Source organism: Camelus dromedarius, chromosome 29 (genome assembly GCF_036321535.1).
Source record: "Camelus dromedarius isolate mCamDro1 chromosome 29, mCamDro1.pat, whole genome shotgun sequence".
NCBI classification, from domain to species: Eukaryota; Metazoa; Chordata; class Mammalia; order Artiodactyla; family Camelidae; genus Camelus; species Camelus dromedarius.
The window spans coordinates 7,182,638-7,210,510 of record NC_087464.1 but is presented as its reverse complement, the minus strand read 5'-3'; the positions used below and the strand labels follow the sequence as shown (position 1 = coordinate 7,210,510).

At 44.9% G+C, this 27,873-nt stretch overlaps 1 protein-coding gene across 3 annotated transcripts in view; it reads right to left on the bottom strand.

Moving 5' to 3' along the window:
* The window catches only part of TTC23 (tetratricopeptide repeat domain 23), an 83,649-nt gene that overhangs the window by 17,757 nt on the left and 38,019 nt on the right, over positions 1-27,873 (bottom strand). For all 3 annotated transcript variants that reach the window (XM_064480535.1, XM_010985326.3, XM_010985325.3), the window contains exons 6-8: positions 26,367-26,544; positions 14,274-14,379; positions 1,916-2,043 (exon numbers count right to left, since the gene is read on the bottom strand). In XM_064480535.1, the coding sequence (XP_064336605.1) occupies positions 1,916-2,043; positions 14,274-14,379; positions 26,367-26,544 (412 nt within the window). The remainder of the gene's footprint in view (positions 1-1,915; positions 2,044-14,273; positions 14,380-26,366; positions 26,545-27,873) is intronic.

Below are 27,873 nucleotides of genomic sequence, written 5' to 3'. Positions count from 1 at the left end.
ACGGGCTGCATCCACCTGAGGTAGAGGCAGCTTTGCCTGTTCTTACAAGGGCACCAGAAGGGCTGGCAGGGGCTGTAGAATGAAAAGAGCCAGTTTGCTAAAATCTCAAGGGAGTCTGCAGGGAGTGAGGTGCATCTTTAGATCCATGCCACTGGTTTGGGTGACCCGGCAAGGGCAGTGAGGTGTAGCATCGGTGACCACAGACACCAGGGCAGGAAGTTGGACAGGAATGGGGAGAGGGCGGATGCCCTGTGGCAGCCTGAGCAGTCAGACGGCCCATCGCCAAGCATCCATCTACCCATCTGCTCATCGCTCCCCTGCCACGAGTAAGAGGGTCCCTGCTCTAGACGGAATTTGGTCTAGTTTGGGGAGAGACAGCGAACGTCCACATATATACTTCCAATGCATTACTGTACTACATTACTATGCTGTATTATTATATCAAGCAGGGTTCTATGATGAAGAATCCTGGGGAGAATGTAATGAAGACTGGGAGAGAGGAGGCAGGCACGCTGGTGAGTCCTGAAGGATGGCTCTGCACCAGCCAGGAGATCAGTGAAGAAGAACCTTCCAAGAGCAGAAAACAAAAGCTAGCACTGCCCAGAAGTGGAGATTAGAAAAGGCCAGTGTGGCCAGAATAGGAGAGGGGGGCAAAAATGAGACTGAAAATGTCAGCAGAATCCAGATCGTGCAAGATACTGGGGGCCATATGGGATTCTAGTTTATCTTAAGGGCATTGAGGAGCTAGAGGAATATTTTACAAATGGAAGTCCACCGATCGGATCAACTTTTTGAAAAGATGACCAGGGCTTCCTTATTCAGGATGGATTAGAAAAGGGCGAGGGTGGAAGAGCAGCTGGAGGACCAGAGTGTGCTGGAGTGGTCCAGGCCAGAGATGACGATGGCAGAGGTGGAGCTGGCAACCAGTGGATGGATTCAAGGTGCATTTTGGAGGTAAAAGTGACTGATGAGCTGCAAGCACCGAGGTGTGATGAGGGCAGGCTTCTGCTCAGACTACTGACCTCCCCATAGAACGCCTGGAGATGTTCTAGAATCTAAGGTCCCTGGAAGGCCTCTCTCTACTTGGTTGGGTGATCCAGGAAAATAGGGAAACTCCATTTGTTACGGTTATGACAGCCCTACTTTGGCTTGAGGAACATGGGTGCATCTAGATGAAAAAATTTGTTTCTTAAGCTCCATCAGTTGAGTGAAGGGTGAAGGATTAAGGGCTAGGAGAGAGCGATCAGGGAGGAGGTCTACACAACATCAGAGAAGATGAAGTTTTTCATCTCAAAGATTCGCTTTGATAGGTGAGAACGGGGGTCGGGGGGAAGCGTACATCTGTACAAATCGAGCCACAGCGTGTGACTTTCTGGTAGCTGTTAGGCTTTGTATGGAACATGTTCCCAAGGGTTTAACTACCAATGAATGTAAACTCTGGGTCTTGTTCCATGTTTACAAGCCACGGAAAACAAGCCTGTAGGATTCCACAGGCACTGAGTGAGCTGTAACTTCTGCAACGTGCAGTTCTTATTATGTATGTAAATTCCATCCATTACCCAAAATAAGAAGAGAGAATTAGACACACTAACTGCCACCCTCTAGGCCAGCCAGAACCACAGACTGAGATAAGCAGGGTCTGTCCACTGGGTTCTCAAGGTTCTAGTTCTTCAGGATCCTTTGCTGGTGGACATGGCATCTAAGTTCTCATAAGCTTTTTCATTTCCCAAGAGGGAGTATCTGGGAGCTGCCCAAGTGTGCCACCTGGCCTTAATTACCCCTTTCCCTGTGGAGCCTGGCACATGCCTTGCACAGAGTAGATGCTTAAAGGATGCTTGCAGAGTGAAGGGGTAACCCCATGGATATTAACCAGGTAGCTCATGTAAATAACTGGTCAACCGTGGTCTAAACTCACCTCTTGCTGTCCAGTGACTTGTAAAAAATGGCAATAATCATCTTGAATTGAAAGAAATTTGGCTTTTTCCATTCCTTCGGCATCCTTAAGATTAGCCATGCTCTCCTGAAAATACTGGTCGGCCACATCTGAAGAAAAGCATCGTAACAAAATCGTAAAAGAAAAATATCGCAGATTTAAAATGGAAACAGAATAACTATGCATTTAGTGATGGTGAATGACTTGCAAATAATAAGTATTTGGACAAGAGAACCCAGTGAAGGAAACTCTCTTTTGTTCATCGATCTTACTGTTTTATCAGAAAAGATTTAGTTCTCAGAAAGATATGGCAATTTATTTTCCTTGGTTTTCACACAACTCAGCTCTTGCGGTGATACGGTCAGCAAAGATAACACAAACAGGGAATCTGCTGCCCAGACACGACACATCAGCAAGTTTCAGGCTGATTAACCATTAATTCTCTGTAAAATTCTGGTTGTTCCTCACTGGGGTTAGGACTCTGAGGGTCCACTGACTTTAATGGACTCAGTAATCTTGGAACGTAGAGTGTTAATACTGAAACTCTGGAAAATACGGCTGACGTGCTACTGAGGGAAAAAAAAAAAAACCACATTGCAAACACTTAAACATACTGTTATAACATAACAAAATTATTTTTAAATGTTTGCCCATCTTGGAAGCAAGAAAAGGAAAATCTCCGGTATGGAAAATGAGGAAGGAACTAAAAGCCAGAGCAGGAAGTGGAGCAGCAAGCTGAAGCCGAATGGCCCACGAGGGGATAAGAAAAAAGGGGTATTCCACAAGGCATGGGGTTTTATAAGCCTGAGCAGGACAGGAGATGAGGCCTGAGGCCCGTGTGTGGTAGGAAGCTGGAATGGGGCTCCCTACAAAAATCTGGGGTGATGGGCTGATTTCCAGGATGACCCCAAAGGACCTCATCCTTGTATAATGCTCTTCTCTCTGCTGGTGGGTGTAACTCGTAAATACGCTGAGATACTCCTCCCATGATAAGGCTACGTAATACGGCACCGTAGACTGTGAGAAAGTGAGATTATCATTTGATCCTAACCTAATGACATGAGCCCTTTAAAAGCAGAGTTTTCTTCAGTTGGTGGCAGAAAAAGAAAGGTGAGAGATTCAAAGCACAAGAGCGATTTGAAAAGGAGGCTCTCCATTGCTGGGATGTGAGGACCCTGGTATAAGGACCTAAGAGCGGCCCATAGGAGCTGAGAGAGGTCCCTGGCCAGTAGCCAGCAAAAAAATTGGGGACTTTAGTCCTATAACCTCAAAGAACTGAAATCTGCTAATAACAGGAATGAGCTTAGAAAAGGATCGCATGCTCCAGATGAGAATGTCAAGTTGGCTGACAACCTGATTGTAGCCTAAGCAGAGAAGCCAGCCTTACTATGCTGGACTTCTGACCAACAGCACTGTGAATGTAAACTGGGTGTTTAAACAACCATCATTTGTTAAGCTGCAAAAGAAAACCCACATATCCAGGAATTTCTCAAACTGAGGTAAGAGCAACTGCCCTGGTCCAAGGAGAGGCCTCAAGGTTGTCCCTCCACAGGCCGTGGCTAGAAAAAGAGCATCTGAAAGAAACTGGGACACCATACATGGGGCATATGCATGAGTGAGGTCTGAATTTGCACCACCTACTTAGCTTGGAAATTTTGGACCAATTAATTAACGTGGAAACTAGTCTGACACTGGAGAAATTATAGGGTTCCAGCATAGGGGTCACAAACTTATTCTGTGAAAGACTAGATGGTAAGTATTTTTGGCTTTGGGGGCCAAATGGTCTCTGTTGAAGCACGAAAGTAGCCAGAGATGATGTGTGAATGAAGGAGCCTGGCTGTGTGCTGAGAAAACTATTTCCAGAAATGGGTCGAGGAACTGGGTTTGGCACGAGGGCCGTAAGTTTGTTGACCCTGCTGTAGCAGAGGAAGATGTGATGTCTTCCTCCCCCAGAGATGTGGGACTCCTACAGTAGCGCCTGCTGGAGACCACCTCATGGTGACACACCTCAAGCACATAAAGTCTGCTGGGGAAGATTAGGACCCATGTATGGTCTCCCTGCATTTCCACTTGGACATCTCACATGTCCTATGTAGCCCAAATACATATAAGCAAAAAGATACAGTGTTATCTTTTGCTTCTTTGGACGTCCTCTGCATTTGGTTACTTCCCCTGCATCCCTTCTAATCTTGTGTCTGGGTTTTCTCCCCATTTTCTTGATTGGGCAGAACAGAGTCTTATCTATTTCAGTATTTTTCCAAAGAGTGGGCCCTAGAGTTAATTTTTCTAATACTGTGATGTGAATGCCTGGTGTTTCCAAAGAGGCCTCCATGAACCCAGTGCTTCAGAATTCAGGGAAAAGCAAGAACGGGGCCAGCCTGTGCGGCAAGGGAGGTGGGGTGTCCCTGGAGGCAGAAGAGTGAGTGGTCAGGAGGGCAGGCTCCAGAGGTCAGCGGCTGCCTGGGCTCGGCTTCCAGCTGTGTGCCTCCCATCATTGGGCTCGGTTTCCTCATCTGAAAGGGGGACCATCATACCAGCTCCTCCACTACAGGGTCGTAGTAAGGAGTAAACGGGTTAACGCACACAAATATCGATGACGTGCCTGACACCTTGTCAGTGCTCAGTACACATGAAACGTTTTATTTTTAGTTTTGATCAGTGTGGTCCTGGGCCTCCGTCATCCATTCTAGACCCTGGAGCAGGCTCACCGGAAGCAGGGATGGACACAGAGAGGACAGAAACACTATGGAAACAGACAGAGTGGTCAAAAGGTACAGAAGTCTGGGATTACGTGCAGGTAAACAGCTCCACATGCCTCAAAAGCTCTGAGAACACTCCTGAAATTCACAATGAGAAGGATGGGTCTCTAGAATTGACTCAAGTGCATCCCATGTGATCTGTTTTAGGAAGGAGAGCAGGAAACACTGGAGAAACATGTCTGTCAGACCTAGCCAACCTAAAGAAAACTCAGGTCTGAAAATAAGTAAGTTTCATTTATTTGCAACATTTACTTTGCTTAGGATCTAGGCAGTTGTCAGAAGGAAGCAAGAATTCAACTGGAAGGTCTTGGCACTGGCTGGCCCCAGAGCTTGTAGCTAGACAGAAGTCTATTGAACTGGAGTCCCTGTTCCTCTCTTTCAATGGGGGTCTGTCTACTGCCAGACCAGCAGATGGATTTCTAGAGTATTACCCAAATTTTTCTCTTGGTAGGAGAAAATTCTACCACATGGAAAATGTTACATCTCTTTAACCATAGCTAGGAGAAAACATTACAGATTAAATGTTCAAACTAAGCATTAACTTTGGCTACTTTGATAATCTGATAACAGCAAATGTGGGGATGATGTGGCATTTATTTTGTTGACTCTAAAAGCATTACAGAGATGCACGCTCCATCTCTAAAAATTAACGAGGATATTCAGGAATGGAGTACTGTTGATAGTTTAATCAGCTGTCAAATTGAGGATTAACCAAAGAATGTAACTGAGCCCTTCTTGAAGAGTAGAAATCTTTCCAAGTCTCAGCCCTGTTCCCTTGGAGATGAGCCCTGACTTTATAGACCGGTGGATGTAAGACATGGAAGCAACTTAAATGTCCATCGACAGATGACTGGATAAAGAAGATGTGGTATATATATACAATGGAATACTACTCGGCTGTAAAAAAAAATAGTAAAATAATGCCATTTGCAGCAACATGGATGGACCCTGAAATCATCATTCTAAGTGTAGTAAGCCAGAAAGAGAAAGAAAAATACCATATGATATCACTTTAATGTGGAATCTAAAAAAAAAAAAAAAAAAGACACAAATGAACTTATTTACAAAACAGACTCACAGACATAAAAAACAAACCTATGGTTACCAGGGGAGAAAAGGGGTGGTAAGGGATAAATTGGGAATTCCAGATTTTCAGGTACTAACTACTATATATAAAATAGATAAACAACAAAATCCTACTGTACAGCACAGGGAACTATATTCAGTCTGTTGTAGTAACCTATAATGAAAAAGAATATGAAAAGGAATAGATGTAAGTACATGTATGACTGAAACATTATGCTGCACATCAGAAATTGATACAACATTATAAACTGAATATACTTCAACTAAAAAATTTTTTTTAAATTAAAATTAAAGACAGCAGATGTAACAGCTACCTAGGAAGGGTGTTGGGGACAAGAAGGCAGGGCCTGAGTTTCTGACCCCGGGCTTTGGCAGAAGAAGTGGTGCCATGCTCAGAAAAAGGAGGAGGTCAAAAGGGATGGGGAGCATTTCCCTTCCTTCCTGGATAAGGAGCTGGTCTCCCAGACACAGGTGGACACAGAGGTGTTTTGTATCTTTCAAGCCCCTTTCTTGTAAAGTTCTGCCATCTCTTAGTATTCTTTTCCCTGGCAGTTCCATGCTGACCAACTGCCCCCCCACCCCAGTCATCCCATTTAGGCTGGTCCCCTAGACCTGAGTGCCCCATGCTCCTTTCCTTAGTATGGCTGATCTCACAGGGTGCTGGGAGAAAGCAAGCTACTTGGCCTAATTCATACTAGTGTGTAAATGACTCACAACCTCTATCTCAGGGAGGCCTATTCACATTTTCCCAAGAGGATGCTTGTTAGCACAAATGGAAGAGGGAATGGAAGTGAGGGAGGAAGGAAGAGAGTGGAGGAGGAAGGAATTTGTTACTCAAACTAAGGCTGCATGGCTACTGACCTGGAAGAAAGTTAGGCTTTGTGGTGAGACATCAGAGACGGGCCTTGCCTGGGAATTTGCCCTCTGGGGTCAGCATCTCCTAAAGATGCTGCTTCCCTTCTCCCATTTCAGCATCCTCAGCTTCTCAAAAGGGCCTGGTTTCTCACATTTCTGTTCCTGGGAGGTCTGTAGTCAGTGTGAGGCAAGGCCAGGTAGGGGAGGGCTCTTTGACAGCCGTCGTCATGGGCAAGTTGACCAGAAGTCAGGTATCATGTCAGGACCCTTGTGGGTGAGGACCTAGAGCTTGGAAACAGCAGGCAGTCTAGGGCGTCCACTATGGGCACCTTCTCTATGAATTTGAAACCACTTTGATTTTAACTGGGGATATAGGAATACTCCTTTATTCCAAGACCCTGACTTATTTCCCCCCATCTCTTCAACCCCCTAAATTAGCGTTCTGAACTGTGAACCACATGCTGAGCCTTTGAGGGGAGAGCGAATTTGTTCTAACACCACAGCTGAGAAGTGACCCGCTAGTAAGCAGATTCTCTGGGGAGTGGACATCCCCCAGGAGGTCCATCTGGGACAAGTGACAACAGGATTTCCAGAAGGACAGGAGGTCACAACCCCTGAAGTGTGATGCCACTTCCTGGCACAGACCTTGTGCCTGAAGCTGTGTATGAGCTCACCCAGAGCCACCAGTTTCAGGGGTCTTACCAGTGGCGATTACTAACTTAAAAAATCTCTTCTAGAATCCTCAGCAACCTGATGCTGGTGGCCTTGGCAAATGATGAGGTCATTTACTAAAGCACAAGAGCACGACTGAGCTTGTATGTCTGAGCCCCAGTGGCACAGGTGTCCCAAGGCCATGAATCTCCACTCCCGCAGAATATTGGGGCTGTCTGCAAGCCAGGGTGACCGGGGAGCGTAGCCCCGGGGGCAGGGCAGCTTAACGTCTCTGGGAGGCCCCTTCAGACTCTTTTCCATCTGTACGTTCATATACAGGCAAAAGAAAACAGCACCCCACTCAAAGAGCAAGAGGAATCTGGGGTTATGATTTGCTACCCTGGAGGTCAGGAAGCTTTTCATTAAAATAAATTCCAGTAACCCTGGGCTCATTTTCTTGAGGCTGTGCTCAAGCCAGAGTTGCAACAGTGAGGACAGCTTCCATTATGAGGGAGGCCTGCATGTACAATGTGACAATTATCCTTTGTAACAGTCTTGGGAAACTGTACTCTGTACTAAGTGCAAACACATTAAGGACCCCAGGGAATTTGAAAATGGGAAGTCTCAAATCCCAGCCTCACATTAACCCAGAGGCATGCTATCACCCAGCAGACAAATAGATTGAACCCATTTAGGCCCTGCTGGGAGCTCCCTGGGGCTCTGCATGGGCAGCTGCCCTGAGGCCACCTGCCAGCCTTGGGGAGAGGGGCTGGTTGGGATGGGGAACAGGGTAGTTTAAGGACAGATGAAGCCCAGGACAGGCTGTCTCCTCGCCTCAGTGGTGTGGACCACCTTCAAGAGGAACGCTTTCACAGGGTCCGGGCAAGGCTTCCAGGAGCAGCAGACCTGCTGTTCACTAGCTGTGTGGTCCCCAGAAGTCCACGGCCATGTCTCGTGGGTAGCTTTGGATCAGTAGGGTGAGGTGAACAAGATGGTGGCAGGCCCGGTGAGGCTCACGGGGAAAGCATACAAGAAGTGCCTGCTCAGTGCCTGGGGCCCACAGGCCCGGGCAGGTCTGTCTCCATGGGGAACAACTTGCTCATAGGTCCTCCCTACTGGGAAGCTGGCCAGGGCCCACCCCACCCCCCATCACTCAGAGTCCCCCAGTAGTGGTCAGGCGTCCAGCGGCCTCGGGCTGCTGCCACAGTAGGTTGTCTTGGTGAAGTGTATATGATTTCCATAAGCTGCCCTAAAAATATGTTTTGAAGCCAAGTCAGGGTATAAATAACATAGGCTTTTCTGAGAAGTTCTGAATATAAGTTATTAGTCAGCACAAAAGTGAAAAACCAGAGCCTCATAAACGTGGTTACCACAGAGCGCATGCCCGTCACCCCCCCAGGAGAGGAATGAAGATACAGACTGTTCTCAGACACAAAGATGAAAGGCCTTTGTGAACACAGCTCCACGAGGTTTCAGCTCTGCCCCAGGTTGTCCCTCCGTGAAGAGGGACCCACAGCACAGACTCGTGGAGGGAAAGTCCGCCCCTTCTACTCCTCTGCGGGGCCCGAGAGCTGCCAAGCCTGCAGCTCCGAGCTGCCCCCTCCTTCAGGGCTTCCGGGCTCCCTGGAACTCTGGGGGCAGGGCACCCACAGTGCCACCCACTCTCCGGTTCTGGAATGTGGCAAGTGGGCAGCGCCTGGCTTCTGTCTAAGGCCTTGCTTTGCCTCTAATGGGCAGAGTGACCCTGGACACACCTTGGAGCCCAGTCCTCTAGGTGGGATATGCCCTAAGGTGCCTTCCAGAGGTTTCTGAGGCAGGGTCCCACTAACTAACAATGGTGGGAAACAGGGTAAGAGGCTGCCCTTTTCTCCTCTGGCCTCACCCTCCGCTCACTCTCTGCAGCTTCCCCTTTCCTATCTGGCCTGTGGGCACAGAGCAGGCATGGATGCCAACCTCTCCGGGGGGAGCTCAGAGGCACCAGGCCCAGGCTGGCTGAGGAAGGGTCTCTCAGGGCTTAGCAGGGTGGGAAGGCTGAGGAGGAAGGAAGATGGAGAGGGAGGAGTGACGGGGAAGGGAGAGAGGCAGTGGATGTGGCCAGCAGTGCTCACCCTCATTTCCACTGCAGGCCTGCACCACACACAGGCCCCACCTGGAGGTCTCAGGTTGGAGGTGGGGCGAGGGAGGCAGCAGGGGCTGCCAAGGAGGGCCCTGGGGAAGGTGACAGCCACCCCGGCGGCCACGTTACCTGTCAGGGGCCCACAGGAGTCGGGTGCGGGTGTGCGCCAGAGGCTGTCTGATTTCCGGTCTCCCTGGGACACACAGGGCCCAAGGAGCAACAGTAACCCCATGAGTGGGGACTGGGCTGGGTGGGGTGGGGCAGGGCTCAGCACGGGGGCAAGCTGAGAAGCAGGCCACAGGAGGGAGAGTCGAGGAGAGGGATGATGTGTAGGGTGAAGAGGAGGCTGCATCCAGATACAGTGCCTACGTTCAGAAACTCACGAATCTCATATCTACTGCGTAAAACATGGGGAAGAGGCCGGGACAAGTGGGGGCCTTAGAGACAAACATTTGTGCAGAGGGGATTATATCTTAGGAGTGTGTCCCTCGCCTGTGAGTCTGTCTGTAGAGCCAGGGATCCCACCCCCTGCCCTCAAGGTGAAGGCCTGTTTCCTCCTGCTGTCTCCAGAGCTGCAGGGCTCCCTGGCCTAATGGAGCCCAGGCCACACGGGGCCACTTCCAAACAAGGCCGCCCATGCTCAGTGGGCTCTGCCTCTCAAAGGTTTACACTGAAATGTACTTGGCTTCAGCCCATTGCATTTTCATATCCTTTAGGAGAAGAGTTATAAACACAAGGCCAGTGTCCTGACACTTAGCGGGGTTGGGAGAGCTGTTAATACCAAGTTTGTCTATGGCTGCTCTGGGAAGCTGGCCAGGCTCAGGTTAGTGACATTCCGCAAGCCTGAATCGGGAGTCCTTATGCAATCACAATCCTTCGTGACTTCTAGGGCAGTTTTGTCTGCATAAGGAATGCAGGAAGGCACAGAGCGAAGGGATTAGCTTGAGTGTGGAGCCTGAAACATACTGGCTTCTTGGCCAGTAGCGTTGTGTTTGTCAGAGGGCAATGCCTTCAATGGGCATCCAGCAGGCAGGCTATGGAGAATCCCCTAATGAGAAATTTTTCTCATTAATGATTCTTTAAAACGAACAAACAAACAAACAAACAAACAAAATAACTAACTGTACTTGGCACAGACAGGTTTAAGCACAGGAGAGCAGAGATTCCCATGCATGTGGATTTTCTTGGCGCGCAGTGGAACATACAGATTTGCTCCCAGGGGATCTGGCTGGGGCTCCTGAACCAGAAGTGATCAAAGTCCAGGCTATAGAGTCCTGCCTGGGTGAGAGCTGTGGGAATGCCAGTCCCTCCTTAGTTATCAGACAAAGACAAATTCCAGATTACCCCCCTTTCCTTTCCCCTTGATGGAGGTAGCAGAGATCTGGAGAACCCTCAGCCCTGGGCGAGATTCTTTTGTTCCCGCATGGGCCATGCTTGAGGGGTTAGCAGAGACGTGAAAACCAGGATCCCTCAAAGATGGTGGGGACGCGCCTGCCAGCTGCCACTGCAGCTCTGGCTACAGGACTGGCTCATTTGTGCTTTGGGGGGAAGCTGATTCCACCCCCTTGGACCACACCACTCTTAGGCACTTGCGGGTAAGAGCAGAACAAACTCAGCCTCAAAACACCAGCCGGCCAGCTTGTCATCCAAAGCCTTTCCCATGTTTGCCACCAAGGGAACAAAGGTTCCCATGGCAGCATTTTCAAGCCAGATAACACAGTAGAACAGTCTGCGGTTTCTCTTTGCTCTTCATTCGTTTCTTCGACGGTTTGATTGTGCTCCAGGGCTTCGTGCTGCGGCTGGACAGGCACTGATCCTACAGCATCTCTGCCCGGCCTTCTCCCTTTGGGTCCACTCGCCTTCAAGCCTTCAGTAAACTCTTCTTATCGGTGTCATCGGCATCAGGGCGATAAACATTTCAAGTGTCTTCTGACTAGGAGAAGTTGAGTCTGGGAAGGGAGCATCCTAGACGGACCAGGGCTTTGTCCTTCTGGGTAGAGCACTGAGTAGAGAGGACACAGACTGGTAGTACTTGTGGTACGGAGAGCTGGCGGTGCTAGCGCACACGACAGATGGGAGGTCGGGTCCTGCCTCCAAGGCGTGTTAGGAGTAAACGGGCACGTTTGTGAAGGTGCTGGCACCTGCACACACACAACAGGCGTGCCTGCCCTGCTGCTGCTGTCACTGTTGTTCATGGTACTGTGACTGTGATGCCCGCTGGCTCCCAGTTCCTGAGTCCACAGTTCTGATGTTTCAAGCAACCGAGCCTGCAGGCCTCAGGCAGAAGGGACCCCCTTCCTAGCCTATTAGCAAAGCCAGTTGCAGCTGCCCAACTCCCTGCTCGGGGGAAGCTTTCTTCTTATCCTTCCCTCTTCACACTCCTCCTGTATTTCAGATGCTTCTGGCAAGCCAGCTTTTTGGGTGTAGGTCACCGAACAGCCTGGGCCGCCATGAGACATGGGGCAGAGGGTGGGCTGAGAGCCTGGGCGCACTCCTGGGCTGGCCCCTCCCCACTGGCATGTGAAAGTGGCTTCCTTGGGCTGCCTTGGCTCTTATTCATGTCCCTTTCTCTCCCAAAAGCCACAGACTCTTTGGCAGACGTAAGCAGGGAGACGTAAGCAAGGAAGGGAAAAGGGCTTGTGCAGCACCAGGCCTTACAGGATAGCATGGAGGCCGCGAGCCTAGATTCAAATGTACCACTCCCTGGCTCTGGGCTCTTGGTGAAATTTCCTATCCCTCTGGGCCTCAGTGTCTCTATCTGGAAACTGAGAATACTTGAACCAGCCTCACAGATCTGCTGTGAGGATTAAGTGAGTTAACAAACGTAACGCAGTTAGAACCATGCCAGTTTACACTGTGTGAGAATTAGCTATTACTGTGTGAGGTCATTAAATTCTCACAGACCACATTATCTGTAACAAGTAGGTCTCAATGACATCCTCAATTTTCAGGGGAGGCTATACCAACACCATATTTAGACTGGAAAACTTAGAAAAAAAATTTACATAAATATGTAACTGGATTGTTTCTGAGTCGATAATTACATGAATCAGAGTGGCCTAACTTGGCAGCGACAGGAAAAACCTCATGTAGGACACGATTTCTGTTGGTCCCCATCTAATCCATTAGGTGTGAACACTGAACATTAGCTGAGGTGGTGACAAGCCGGAACCCCTCTAGGCAAAGACGGTCTTTGGCCTTGGCCTCCTCTAGCTGTTTGGTCTTCTCTGGGGAACAGACCCCCTCCCTGACATCCCACCAGTTTAAATGCTCAGAACCCTCCAGTTCTCAACTCAAGAGCCCCTGAGAAAAACAGGAAGGAGCTGACAACCACTCGTTCTTCTCCTGCTCCCCAGCTCAGAAGTTAGGGGTCTGGCCCCCAACTTGTTTTGCCTCACTCAGAGCCTGAAACATATCTGACTGAGTTACCAGCAATTATACATTGATTTCACATAAAAATCTACATTTCCGCCTTCTCTTGAAAAGGCAGTTCTGCCAGTGTAAGCCTGCTTTGACGTGGCAGTCATGGGCTGGAGCGGAGGAACACTGGTCACTTCCGCCGGGGGATGGTCTCCTCCAGTTTGCCCGTGCGCACCGCCCCATGTTGTACCTCTCGTATCACAGCCAACACATGCATCCACGCCTCCTGCTGTGGCTGTTTCCCAATGACCACCCGCTTTACTCACATTGCTTACTTGGTTCCTATAGACATTCAGATTTGTGACTCCTGCCAGTTAGGGGTTTCCGTCATATTTGCATTTTAAGTATCCTATTAATAGCTGCGACATAAAAGTTCTTTTCCCCTACCAAGGGAATTTTAGCCACCGATAAGTTGGTTAAAATGTTGGCTCTCTGAAGGTTTTGAAGTGGACTATTGTGTATGGAGTGTTCTAGGGAGTGAGGGTAAGAAAGGTCGCCTGTCTTCTCTCTCCTCCAGTTCTGGAAAGGTGCTCAAAGCTACAGTAAAGCAGAATGAAGGATCCGCAAGGTGGGATGGACAGATGGATAAACACTGGTATCTCGTTCCCCAGCTCCTCCCTAGACTGGAGCCCCTGCCTGGCCCAGGGACCTCTGCAGACCAGGCTGCTCACTGGCATATCCCCTTCCTCTTCTCCGCCACTGGCCTCCTCATCTTAGCCCAACTCCTGCTCCCTGAACACTGACCCCACACCTTCCAGACATTGATTTTCAGCTTGATGGCACCTTGGTCCTTATTTTACTATAATGCATAACTATTTTTACCTGACAGCTTGCAGTATACCTCTAGGTCTTCTTTCTGAGTTATGCTCTGTTTCTAATATTCTGACCAACAACAGCAACAAAAAAGTCACGAGGATGTATGTTCTCCATCAACAGAGGCAGCTCTGTATGCTCTGAGCCCCAGATGGAGGATTACAGAACTCCCAAGCTCACTGCTCTACCTATTACGTGGGGCTAAGAAAAACTATCTGACTCATAAATGGCAACTTCCTTTTGGAATCCTGACGCCGTGTAAGTTCATCCTGATTGAAAGCTCAGCGCTGTGAGAGTCTGGAGGCTGCAGTTCCAGCAGGTCAGATCTGTTGCCACAGTAGCTCCACAACATTCTTTAAAAATAGATCGCCTTTGAAAGCAGAACAGATTTCCCTGTAAGCCCAGCACGAGTTCTCTGGCACTCTTATAGCTATGTTTGGACGAAGTTTTGCTGTATTTGAAAGGAGAAGATTAGAGGAAGGCTGAACAGGGATAGAAACCAAAGGACTCTGGTGAAACTACAGAGAAGGCTCCGTCCACCTGTTCCCCATTCCAGAGGCAGTCAGCCCACAGACCCGGATGCGTATGGGACAGGCAGGGAGCAGGCAGGGCCTGTCCCCCATGGAAGGCTCGCTCTCACCATGGTGCTCTGGCTTCCCGGAAGCCACGGCAGCGCGGGCGACAAAGTGTGCAGAGACGGCTGCCTCCTCTTGAGAGGGGTTTCTGCTCAGGACGATGAGATGCGCCTGTCACCATGGAAAGAAGAAACACGTTTGTTTACATGCTTGGCAGCAGCCATGGAGAACTAACTGTTCTTGCAGCAATAAGCAGAAAGCCAAGGAAATTTCTAGCAAGCTGGACAATATGATTTATGCAGAAGCAAATCAACTCTTGGGAGGGCTGGATTTTAAAAGCATTGTGTAGTGGAGAGAGAGCACCAAGCACCGGACGTTGAGTCCAGATGGCCTGATGCTGTGGCCAGGGCCTATCGCTAAGTGAATCATTTAAAAGCCTCCACTCCCATGAGTGCAGTGTCAGTGGAAGAGGCGAGGAGGGTTTCCAGAAGGCAGGAGATGGGTTAAAAGTGCCAGTGCTGTGCCGGGCAAGTGGACAAGCACAACCCCCTCCCCACCAGTCAGCCCAGAGAAGGGGACCCACCCCCCAGTGTCACAGCCTCACCCACAGAAACCCAGACCCCTCCCCCATGCCTGGTCCACCAAGCCCATCTGCCTACATCCTCAGCGAACTGACCCCTGAGAGCTGCCTGAGCACGATAACAGCTCAGTTTCTTGAAAATATAGCCTTGAAAATTTTAAAAATTCCTTAAGGGAAAAAAACAAACACCCACCATGACCCTATGAAAATAAAATAATAATAATCCTTTCAAATAAAATACAAAATACATACCTTCAAATAAAAAGATATTAAACAAACAAACAAACAAGTAAATAAATAAATAAAAAGATAAAGTTACGACTCAGCCGCCTGTCACCATTTGGAATTTAAAACTGCTTTAGTATTATGTTTACAGTCGCCCAATTAACAGGTACTGTCACAGCACCTACTACTGGAGAGGCATGGGCTGGAAGGTGTGGGCAGCACAGAAAGCAACAGGAAGTCACACAATGCAATGATGTGAGGTGGTAGGTAGCTTGCAATTAATTGCCAGAAGAGTGACAAAAATACTAAAATATGGGGAGTTTCAAGGAGAGAAGCACTAGGTTGGGATAGGCCAAAAAACCAAACCAAAACAAAACACTCCTAAGATTTAAGCTGCATTTTAATTCTTCTTCATTTGTGACACCAGTCTTAATATTTTTTGACAAGTTTCATTACCCTCATTTTACAGATGGGAAAACTGAGGTTGCTTGAATAGGTGATTTGCCTGAGATCTCTCACAGCTAATAGGGGTGGAGATAGGCCTCTGAGCTCGATACTCTGTCTTCAAATTTGCTGCTTCTACCCTGTCCTGAATGCTGACCCTCCTCACGCCCTGGCCTGTGGCGGCGGCAGACATCACTAATTGATGCCCGCACACTGCCCAGAGCACCCTGATGCATTCAGCCTCCAGGAGCTATGACTAATCCACGGGAACTGGCCTAGATAAATCCATACCACTAGAACCCTCTAGTCCAGCCCAAGCAGAGAGACGGCAAGGACAGAGGCTTGCTCCTCTTGATGACCAGCTAAATGTGTTTCTGAGATGATAATCAGGGTAGACTCTAGACCATCGCCTCATTTGTCATATGTTAAAATCCACTGAATTAATAGCTCTAGATTTTTCATGATAGGGGCTATTCCAAATCAAGACTGCTGGTAATAATTTTGATTGCTGTTGTCAGAACAATCGGGATTTCATATTTGTAAATGCTAACAATTTCCTTTGTTTTAAAACTATTTTTCTTATTACAGGATATACATAAATGGGGTAAGTGATTTTGGCAACCCCCAAGTGAGTCATTATCCTCAATTTGGCCTGAAGTTCTGGCTTGAAATGCTTTTCAACAAGGAGCCACCGGGACAGAGTGGATCAGTGCTTGGGGAAAGAGAAAAGAGAGAAGGGAAAAGGCCTGCCCCACCCCAAGTGCAAATGAATCATGTTTACTTTGTGCCCCCTTCCCCCCGCCCCCAGCTCCCCGGGGTTAATTGTCTCCACAATGCACTATTGAGGTGAGCACCCTCTGATGCCAGAAGAGATTTAACTCATATTGTTACAAAGATTTTTTTACATGCAGTATTAATTTAGATTGATTAAAACTCAAATTCAAATTGAAAAAGATTTCATATTTGGTTCCCCTCAATAAAGGCAATGTAATTCAAGGCAATGTAAAAAGCTACATGTCTACCAAAATTACTTTCAAATGAATAATTACGTGTTCTGAGAGTTCTTTAAGTTGCCTCTTGTCTTGGAGACAGGAAGCAAAGTTTTCCATGAGCAGAAATGCTCACAATATCAGGAAAGTGGATCCTGAAATCTTAAGGGAATCTGAATTTATCACAAAATCTTCATAACCTCAACATTTTTCTGTGTAAGATGCTACCAGAAGCAAACATTTATTATTCATTATTCACTTCAGAAACTCAGTCTCTGATCTAATTTGTTATTTGATGTTCATGAAGCTTCTAAAAGCCATACGCTGGAGGAGGGGTAGTGGTGAGGGTGGTGGAGAAGGGAACCTAGGATGTTTAAAATGTGCAAGATTAGCATCTCATTTATTCAGAAAAATTCAATTCAGTATAATTTAATTCAGTCCTATTCAATTTATCTTAATTTTTAAATGCTTTCTGCATGCCAGATATTATTAAAACACTAGGAATGCACAGCAAAATTAGGCAGGGCTTTTGTTTTTAAAGGAGCTCACAGACGAACTACAAAAATGTGGGGTAGTCTGACTCTATCTAAGCTCACAGACACTGCCTGTCACTGGGTTTTAGCACCCCTGCTCACCACGTTCCTCTCCACTCCACCTCCTGTCCATTTTCAGTGATTTCAGTATCCCTAGGATTGGTCTACACCTCGTGGGCAAGAAAGAGATGGCACAGTTTAACAGAATAATAGAGGAAAAGAAGTCAATAAAAATGATCCTTTGCATGGAGGAAACCCAAGGAGGAGCGTGCAGGACCCCCAAACAGGGTGCTTTACCATCAGAGGCAGAGTGAGAGTGGCAGTACTCGCTGGAATTGGAAGGATGAATTATAGGGGAGGAAGCTGTGGCTTTCAGTAGAGGGATGCAGACGCCCTGCGGTGACCCTGCAGGGAAGTGCGGAGGGGATAAATAAGCTGTCCTCTCTCTCTTTCCAAGGACAAGGCTGTGTGCCTGCCAGCCAGAGGGCAAGGCGGCCCACTGACATTGTACTTAAGCCAATCAGAGAGGGATGCAGAATGGAGTTGAAAGAACAAACAAAAATATCTAGCAAATGGCCCAGCCCCTTGGGCTCTCGGGTTTGGACAGGCTCATGTTCCTCCCCACCTTCAGCTACCCAGTCCCCCATCACGTTCTGGGCTTTATCATGGCTTGTCTGTGCCACCTCTGGATCCTGCAGCTCTCAGACCCTGTTTGGCTGGTCGGGTGTCCTGGCTCTTTCATGTCCATGCAGCTTCCAGTCCTCTGTCCACTCTCCACATCTCACCCTCCATCCACCCCTCCTGATGTCCCTTCCCTTCTTGTCCAGCTTAGATGGCACTGTCCATCAGTGTCTATATCAAAAATGACCTGAACCCCTCTGAAGCATTATTTGAGATGATGAAAAATGGGGAACCATCTAAACACCCAGTAGCAGGGGAATGGATATATTGTGGTTTATTCAAACAAGGATTGAACACTATCTATGTACATTATCATAGTTACATTTCAAACACATATCGCTGAGTGGAAAAGCAACTTACAAAAGGATGCGAACATCATGACACCACTGATTTTAGAGCTTCTATTTTTAAGTCAACAGAAGCCCTTTTATTCCAAACAGAATCTTCTCTGGTTCTCTCCTATACAAAGCATGTAAGAGTGGAGCTGCTCTCACTGAAGCAGGTGGAGAGGGCCTGGAAGCCCACCCAGCTGCCCCTCAAAAGACCCTCCTCGGAACATGAGTGTTCAGAGTGACATGGTGTGATAACCACAGCACCACACTGTGCAGGAGGCCTCCTTAGGGACTGAGTACAAAGGAAGTTGGCAAAGCCAGCGATGAGATTGCCCAATCTTTCCAAACGAAACCACCGTTCATAATTCTGGAACAACACTTTGTTTGCTAAGATAATATAAATATCCCTGTTGCATACATCTGAGAGCATTTAAGGGCTCGTTAGAGTTAAGAGAGTTACAGGAGTCGAGCTGGCCTCTTTGGTTTCAGGCAGCAACCCCAAGTAATGGGCCCTGCTGGGGATTCATGGCTTGACTGCACTCACTCCTCCTTATTTATTCATCTCCCCAGGGCTTGCATTTCTCCTCCCACCCTTTGATGTGTTTCCTATTTCATGGTTACATGTTTATCAACTGTCATCTTGAAGCTGAGGAGGAATGTTCAGTATTCCTAAATCTCTTCAGCTGCTAGCATGCTGCACTGGATTTAAAACAAAAACAGAAACACCTTTAATATCCCACATTGAGCAAGGGCATTAATTGCAAAAACTCATTCATAAGACCAATCACCTCAAGCCCTGGCAAGGCACAGAGCAGCTGCTGCAGTCTGGTCCTCGTGTGTGTTTCTGAGGGAAACCACGGATTCCTCAGCGCCAATCCAGCTGTCAGTAGACAAGGTCAGAGCCAGGGCTGGCAGACTCTTATCTAACTGAGCCTGTCCCCTTGGATTTGTAAAATGTGTAATAGTTCCTGAAGAGAAAACTTGATGACTAGTAAAAAGGATGTTTCTATTTATGCAGGCAGACCTCATCCTATGATCATTCAACTTAAAACCAGGGGGTGAGTTTTGAGTGTGGAACCCAGCTCCTGGAGGGGAAGGGAGAGAGAGGTTTTTTCCCCGTTTGGTAATGATTTAGGGGGATCACTGACTCAGACAGCAACCGCTCCCATAGCAAAGTGAAGAGTACGCAAGTGCATCAAGGTACATTTGTGGACTTAAACTGGATCTATTTACCCTGGAGATGAGAACACTCACAGAGAAGGCAATAGCGATTGCTGGGATCTCTTTGTGAAGCCGAGGGCTAGGACGGGGAGGGACCGAGGTAATGAGGGTGCTAACAGTGATATGTATCAGCTTGCTTACTCTCAAAATGACCAGTGAGGGCGATGTTAACTGCCTAATTTACATATGGGGAGATGAGCCTTGAGATTAGGGGACTGTCTGAAGGTCACATGGTAGAACAGGGATTCCAACTAAAGCCTGTGATTCTAAATCGCATGCTTTTCTCGTCTAACACCTAGTTATCAAGAGGGTAGAAGTGACAGAGAGGTGATTTTCAAGTCAATGGAATGGAGAACTATTTAAGAGTCAGAGAAGCAGTTGCTAAGTGGTAAACTCAGCCCAGACTGCATAGACTGGCCAGGGGAAGAGTGAGCTGCCAGTATAAGGAATCCCGAGAACTAACTGTCGAGGGACACCACAGAGGGGGTCAGGCAACGGACGGTGGATGGAGCCAACACTGAAGTGCCTTCTACCCAGGGTCTCTGTTTCGCTTTGATTCAACGTTGTGCCTTAATTCCACAGCAGCTCAAGTCCACTTGTCACTGGGAGGTGCGAGTTTGCTGGGCTTGCTGGGTTCCTTTTATAACTGACCAGCTGTGAAGCTGCATGGCTTTCTCTCCCAGCTCTGCCAGAGCTGGCCATTCCACCCTGCAGTTTTGAGCAAACATCCCTGTGCCAAACAGGGTCTCATGTTGCAGCCCAAGGCTGCCACTTCCTTTCCACTTCCATCTCTGCCCGGTAGGGAAGTCTCCCATGGCCACGCACACCACAGGGGACTGGGGCGGCCGGAGGGCTGTGGCTAAGAAAAAGATGGAGCTGGGAATCCCTGGGGAGAGTAGATGGTAGGGAAGTAACTGAGGGCGGAGGGCATGCAAAAAATGAGTTCTGAGGGCCCCAGACTAAGCCAGTTTCTTTAAATAGTCAGAGAAAGTCTCAGTGGCAGCTTTCCAGTTGTCAATTTTAGCTCCTCCAAAGGGCTGGGGGGAGAAGGCCCTGCTCTCTGTAAGAGTTAGTACCAAAATAGACGTGTCAGGGTATATTTTTGTCTTTTGGCTGTGTGTGTTTTCTTAAAGCTTAATTAGATTTTTAGATTATAAGAGCAGTACTTGCATACAATTTTTCAAAAATCCTAAGTGGTAGGAAAGATTAAACAATTAAAAATGTTAACGCCCCCTCCTTTGTGTCTATAAGCCCTCTTTCCCCAATTTCCAGGCTGAATTCTTATGATTACCACAATCAACAGTTTCCTGTGTATCGTCTCAGAAACACTGATATGCTATACATACACACTTAGGCACATGTTCTTAAACACACAGCACGTACACACACACACACACAGACACACACACAGATACACACACGAGATCATAGCCTGGCCCTGCCCCGGTCTCAGCTCAGCTTCTCCTGCGCCTAATGTAGTTTCACATTCAACTGTGTGATTCTTCCCTGAGGACTACCTCACTTGTTAGGATGCAGCTTGAGGACCTTTGGGATCTGAACCCTCCATCATCACATTTAATTAGTCACTGACTGAAAGAACTTGCTGGCTTTTTATTACACTTTGGACACCCTTCATGTCAGAACTTATAAATCCATCTCATTCTCTTTAGTGGCTCTACAACACTCTATCACATGGATAGATCACAGCTTTATGATCATAGATCTATACCATAGTCCCCTACTAACAGATTTCTAAGGATATTTCTAAATTTTTTCTATTGCCAACAACATTGTTTCTTTGCACACTGGTGCACATCAATCTGTTAGGTAAGTGTCTAGAAGTGAAATTTCTGGGTCAAAGGGTCGTATGTTATAAAAAGAGGGAAGGCCAGTTGCTTTCCCCAAACGTGGTGCCAGTTCCCACTCCAACTGGCAGTGCACGAGGGTGCCTGCCTCCCTGCACCCTTGCCAACGGGGACTGTCACCGAACTTTTTTGGCATCTTCTTGGTTAAACTGCATCTTAAAAATAATAGGTGAGGCTGGGGATTATTTTTGGATGGTTATTGGCCATTGGTATTCCCTCTTTTGTAACTGCTTTGTTCCTGTCTTTTGTGTACATGTCTGTTCAGTTGTCTTTTTCATCTAGATTTTATAAGAACTCTTTCTATACTGTCCCTTCCTTATTTCTTGACTTTATGATATGTTGTCACAGAGAGGTTTTTCATCTTTATGCTGTTAAGTTTATCAATCTTTCCTTCTCTTTTTTCCCCTTGTCCCTCTGTTTCTCAAGCTACACTCACCTATCTATGTATATACAGAGGAAAAAACACTCAGCAAGTATCAACTCTGGGTACTTTTTTGGGGAGTGGGTGGGATAACTTGTAGCCCATTCCTCTGTATTTTTCTGTATGGCCGGATTTTTTAAAAAAATAAAAAGCATTATCGTTTTTATAAAAAACAGTTCTTATTTAAAAAGAAGCAGTATGGTACCTGGATTTATGTCATTCTTAGAAAAGATTTATAATGTATAAAATTATAATTAAATTCTGCACATCTTTTCTGATTTTAAACAAAATAGGCTAGTGTTGTCAGAGGTTTTTAAAATGAAAAATAGCCCTCGTCTGACTGTTTATAATAAATGAATTGCACTTCATAGCAAATACGAAGCAAGTAACAAGAGCCTGTAAGAAGCCCTGCCATTTGCTGAGAAGTCTGCACCTGCCAGGAGCCATGTGTGAGTTCCTACCAGACATCACCCAGGCCAGACTGAGGCCAATAACGGGCCCAGAGCAGGACCCCGGACCCAGATTTTCTGATCTCAAAGTCTTTGGTAGAGTAACCGATAAATTTTTTCATTCTACTTTGAAAATCCAACTTCTCTAAACATGGGGACTATGAGCGGCAGAGCTGCCTTGCAAACTGAAGAGACAGATGCAGTTCAAGGGTCAGGCGATGTGAAAAAGCAATTCAAGCCAGGGCCGTGTTAATTTTTTTTTGGAACTGAAAAGTCTGTAATTAATTAATTAATTATGACTGAAGTACAGTCAGTTACAATGTGTCAATTCTGGCATATAGAACAATGTCCCAGTCTTGCTGGGCCGTGTTAATTTATACATCTGGAAAACACACACCCACCAAACACTCTCTTGCTCACATAAATGAAATCCTGTGATTTTTCTTCTGGAAAGGAAAATAGGGTTCTACTGCCAAAATCTGCCACGAGGAGTTTCAGAAACAACCACGTTTTCGTGGTTTTCCCCCAGAACCCCGCTGCAGAGGAGCCACGGGGCCGTCCCTGGGACTGCTGCCTTCCCTGGGTGGTGGCTCCGTGAGGCTTGCTCTATTTTTCTCCATTTTAATGGGTTTGTTCCTAAAGCACGTTGGAACTTCTCTACATTCTACAGAAAATAAAGGGTCTTTCTCCCTGGGTGTTTCTCTCACTCCAAAGGAATGAAGAGTGAAAACACAAAAGGGGAAATAACAAAATCCCTTTTCTTTGTGTGTAATGAATAAATGGCTTTTAGACATGGTCTCCCTTGGAGAGCTGTGGCCGCAAGGTACCTTTCTGTATTTTAGGTAAAGTTGCTAAAGAAAAGGGGAGCCTTGATAAATGTTTAACTGTTTTATTTATTCAACTACTGTTAATAAATAAAAGTAGCTTATACTGGCAACATGCCAAATAGTTCAACAAAGCATTTTCCATTTTGAATCTTTGAGAAGTTCTGTGAAGTGGATAAGGGCTTTTGTAGTTGTGTTTCTTTTCCTTTCTATCTCTCTTTCTTTCTCCCTTTCTTTCTCCCTTTCTTCCTTCCTTCCTTCCTTTCTTTCTTTCTTTCTTTCTTTCTTTCTTTCTTTCTTTCTTTCTTTCTTTCTTTCTTTCTTTCTTTCTTTCCTTCCTTCCTTCTTTCTTTTTTTTTTTTGAGAAGTTAAATGACCTGTATAATCAAACAACTGGTAATCAGACCAGTCTGGACTCTAACTCAGGTCTTCTGATTTCAAATCCAATGCTATTTTGATGTTACAAAGCTTTCTCTTTAATAATCTTAGTTGAATATTTATTTAAACACTGTCTAATCTTTATTAACGTCAAGTACATAACAATAAAAGTCACTTATCAAACTTCGGGAGTATTACAAAAATGAGTGAATTCCTCCATAACCTGGATATAGAGAAATCCTCCCTAGACATAAAATGTAAGTATAATAAAAGACTGAACACTTGAAACCAAATTCATTAATCAGCTGAAGGTCAAAAGAGCAAATGCCTGAGGTTTCTGGAGAAGGAGTTCTGTTTCAAGACTGGAAAATAGAGATCTTACCTGTTTTTAGCTGGCCTGCTTACCCAATGGATTTTGGATTTGTCAGGCCCCACAATTGTGTGAGCCAGTTGATCTCTTTCTACGTATGTATATATCCTATTGTTTCTGCTTCTCTGGAGAACACTGACTGACACATTCACAGAGGAATCTTTTAATGATAAAGTAGAACAGCAGCTAATGGATGCCAACTCTAGGTGACTTCAGGTAAAGACGGTAGAGTGTGCAATGGTGAAAAGCTGAAAGCATCTCCTCCAAGATCAGGAAGGAGACAAAAATGCCACTTTTATTCAACATAGTTTCAGAAGTCCTAGCCACAGCAATCAGAGAAGAAAAAGAAATAAAAGGAATCCAAATTGGAAACGAAGAACTAAAAGTGTCACTGTTTGCAGATGATATGATACTATACATAGAAAATCCTAAGGACGCCACCAGAAAACTACTAGAGCTCATCGATGAATTGGTAAAGTTGTAAGATACAATATTAATATACAGAAATCTTACATTTCTATACACTAACAAAGAAATATCATAAAGAGAAATTAAGGAAACAATCCCATTTACCATCGCATCAGAGAGAATAAAGTTCCTAGGAACAAATCTACCTAGGGAGGCAAAAGACCTGTACTCCAAAAACTACAAGACACTGATGAAAGAAATTGAAGATGACATAAATAGACGGAAAGATATATTATGTTCCTGAACTGGACAAATTAGTATCATTAAAATGGCCATACTATCCGAGGCAATATACAGATTCAATGCAATTCTTATCAAGTTACCAATGGCATTTTTCACAGAACAGGAACAAAAAAACCTTTTAATCTGTGTGGAAACGCAAAAGACCCTGAATAGCCAAAACAATCTGGAGAAAGAATAATGAAGCTGGAGCAATCATGCTCCCTGACTTCAGATTATACCACAAAGCTACAGTAATCAAAACAGTATGGTACTGGCACAAAAAGAGACACACAGATCAATGGGACAGGATTGAAAGCCCAGAAATAAACCCATGCACTTAAGGTCAATTAATCTACAACAAAGACAGTAAAGCTATATAATGGAGAAAAGATAGTTGCTGCAATAAGTGGTGCTAGAAAAACTAGACAGTTACATGTAAAAGAATGAAATTAGAACATTCTCTAACCATATACAAAAATAAACTTAAAATGGATTAAAGACCTAAATATAAGACCAGATATTATAAAATTCCTAGAGGAAAACATAGGCAGAATACTCTTTGACATGAATCACAGCAATATTTTTTGGCTCCATCTCCTAGAGTAAAGGAAATAAAAGCAAAAATAAGCAAATGGGACCTGATTAGACTTTTAAAGCTTTTGCACAGAAAAGGAAACCATAAACAAAATGAAAAGACAACCTACAGGATGGGAGAAAATATTTGCAAATGAAAAGACCAACAAGGGATTAATTTCCAAAATATATAAACAGTTCATATAGCTCAATTTAAACAAACAAACAAACAATTTAAAAATGGGAAGAAGACCTAAAATTTCATTTCTCCAAAGAAGACACAGATAGCCAACTGGCACGTTGAAAGATGCTCAGCATTGCTAGTTATTAGAGAAATGCAAATCAAAACTACAATGAGGTATCACCTCACACCAGTCAGAATGGCCATCATTAAAAAGTCTACAAATAACAAATGCTGGAGAGGGTATGGAGAAAAGGGAACCCTTCTACACTGTTTGTGGGAGTGTAAATTGGTGCAGCCACTATGGAGAACAGTAGGGAGGTTCTTTAAAAAAACTAAAAATAGAGTTACCCTATGATCCAACAATCCCACTTCTGGTATATATCCATACAACTATAAGTTGAAAAGATACATGAACCCCAATGTTCATAGCAGCCAATTTACAATAGCCAAGACATGGAAGCAACCTAAATGTCCATCAAAAGATGAATGGATAAATAAGATATGGTATATATACCCAATGGAATATTACTCAACTATAAAGAAGAATGAAATAATGGCATTTGCAGCAACATGGATGTGCTTAGAGGTCATCATATGAAGTGAAGTAAGTCAGACAGAGAAAGACATATATCATATGATATCATTTATATGTGGGATCTTAAAAAATGATACAAATGAACTTATTTGCAAACAGAAATAGACTCACAGACATAGAAAACAAACCTATAGTTAGCAGAGGGAAAGAGGGGGGAGGGATAAATTAGAGGAGTTTGGGATTAACATATACACACTATTATATATAAAATAGATAAACAACAAGGACCTAACTGTATAGAACAGGGAACTATTTTCAATATCTTGCAATAACCTATAATGGAAAAGAATCTGAAAAAGAATATTTATATATATGTATATGTATAATTGAAACACTTTGCTGTACACTTAAAACTAACAGAATGTTGTAAGTCAACTATACTCCAGTTTTAAAAAAACAATAAAACAAAACCAAAAACTAGTTTTAAAAAAAAGATTGTCGAGTGTGATAGAAAAGAACCCTAATCAATTTGATAACATAAACTCTAAACAGATAAACATTAAAGAATAAAGAAATATTGTCTGGGAAACAAGACTTAAATTATGAACCTCCTATGAGAAAAGCTACCCTCAGGGAATCTTAGCTGTCTGTGGAACATGCACCAGTAACAGGGACCAGTATCCCGCACTCACCCACCTTGGCCAGCTATATGGAGATATCTGCTGACCTTCTACTCCAGGCCAAGGGTCCCACTTACCTAAAGCAAATAACAAAGCCAGGTATTCTCAGAGCTGCTATTCCACTTGTATCTGTGAAAAGCAGTGGCTCACAACAGCTTTGGTGGCCAGTACGTTGCCAGCTTACCTGTACAAAGTGGTTGACGGCTGCTTCGTGAAATCCCAGGGCTTGTTCTACGCCTGCCAGTTCCCTCAATACTGGTACACACTCAAGACTTTTTTTGCCTTTACTGATCTCAGTATATTCTAAAGCTTCTTGGTAGTGGGGCAGAGCTTCTTTGGATTTCTTCTGACCTTGATATACCCTAAAAAAACCATGGGGATTATTTTAAAAATAATTAAAATAGAAAATACTCAAAATATAGATGGTCTGGTAGTTAGGCCAGTTGTGCAGTTTCGTTTCCTAGTCAGCTAAGCCTTTCTTTCCTCCAAGGAGCAGCAGGGCACAGTGGTCAAGAGGATAGATTTTGGGATAATCAAGAAGGTTCAAATCCTGGCTCCACCACTTACTAGATGTATGATCTTCAAGTCGCTTGACAGCTTTTCCACTTGTAAGTTAAAAGTAATAACAGTGCCTAGTTCACTGGGTTATTATAAAGATTTAAATTCGTTAATATTCATAAAAAGCACCTAGAACCGTCTCTGATTCATAGTAAGTGCTGCATAGGTGTTGGTTCAAAAAATATAAAATACTGAAACAATAGTAATAAGAAAAGAGGCCAAGATGCTGATAACTGATCTGTTGAGAAATTATAGAAATTTCCCAGTTTGGTGAGGGTGTGACGCACTCTCCTTAACTGTTGGGAAAAGTATAATTTGGGCACAAACTTTTCTATATCAAAATTATATGTATATATGTACACACATATTTCTGCTAATTGTAATTTTAGTAGTTTATCTTGAAGAAATACTCTGGTAAGGAAATAAGATAAAATATATATATAAGAATGTTTACCTTAGCATGCTTTGTAATAGTGGAGAATATAAAGCACCAATATGTGATCATCCAAGCCGGTTACAGTAAGTATGTCTACACTTGTGGAAGGCCGTGTAGCCATTAAGGTGAATGTTGATTTGTATTTATCAACATAGAAGCATATCCACTATATTTTCTTCAGCAAAAAAAGGCAGACTACAAAAATACTTTGTATAATCTTATGTATATGAAAATTTTATAACCTAATCTATATGTATGCATACTGAGATATCTAAATGTCACTAAAATGTTAGCAATAGTTAACAACAGCAATAGTTAAGGAGTTGGTTCTGAATGATTTTACTCTTCTTGTTCATGCTTTATAAATTGCCCAAACTTTCTTCTATAAAAATATACTACTTTTACCTTAGAAAAATGTTAATTTAAAAATTATAAGTGAAGGTGGCCATGGGAAAATATTCTTGTATCTTCTTGGAATAAGACTCTCTCATATAAAAAAAGTATCTCTATATATTATTCAGCAAACACAAAGCAGACATGTAAAAACAATTTTCTCCAAAATACTTGTGAAGACTATTAGAAACTTTTTTTGCATGGAAAATTTTTATGTACAAAATTCATAATGGAAGATATCAACCCTTCCTAAGTTGCCCTCCACCTCAGAATCTTTACTACAAAAAGCCCTTACAATCCCCAA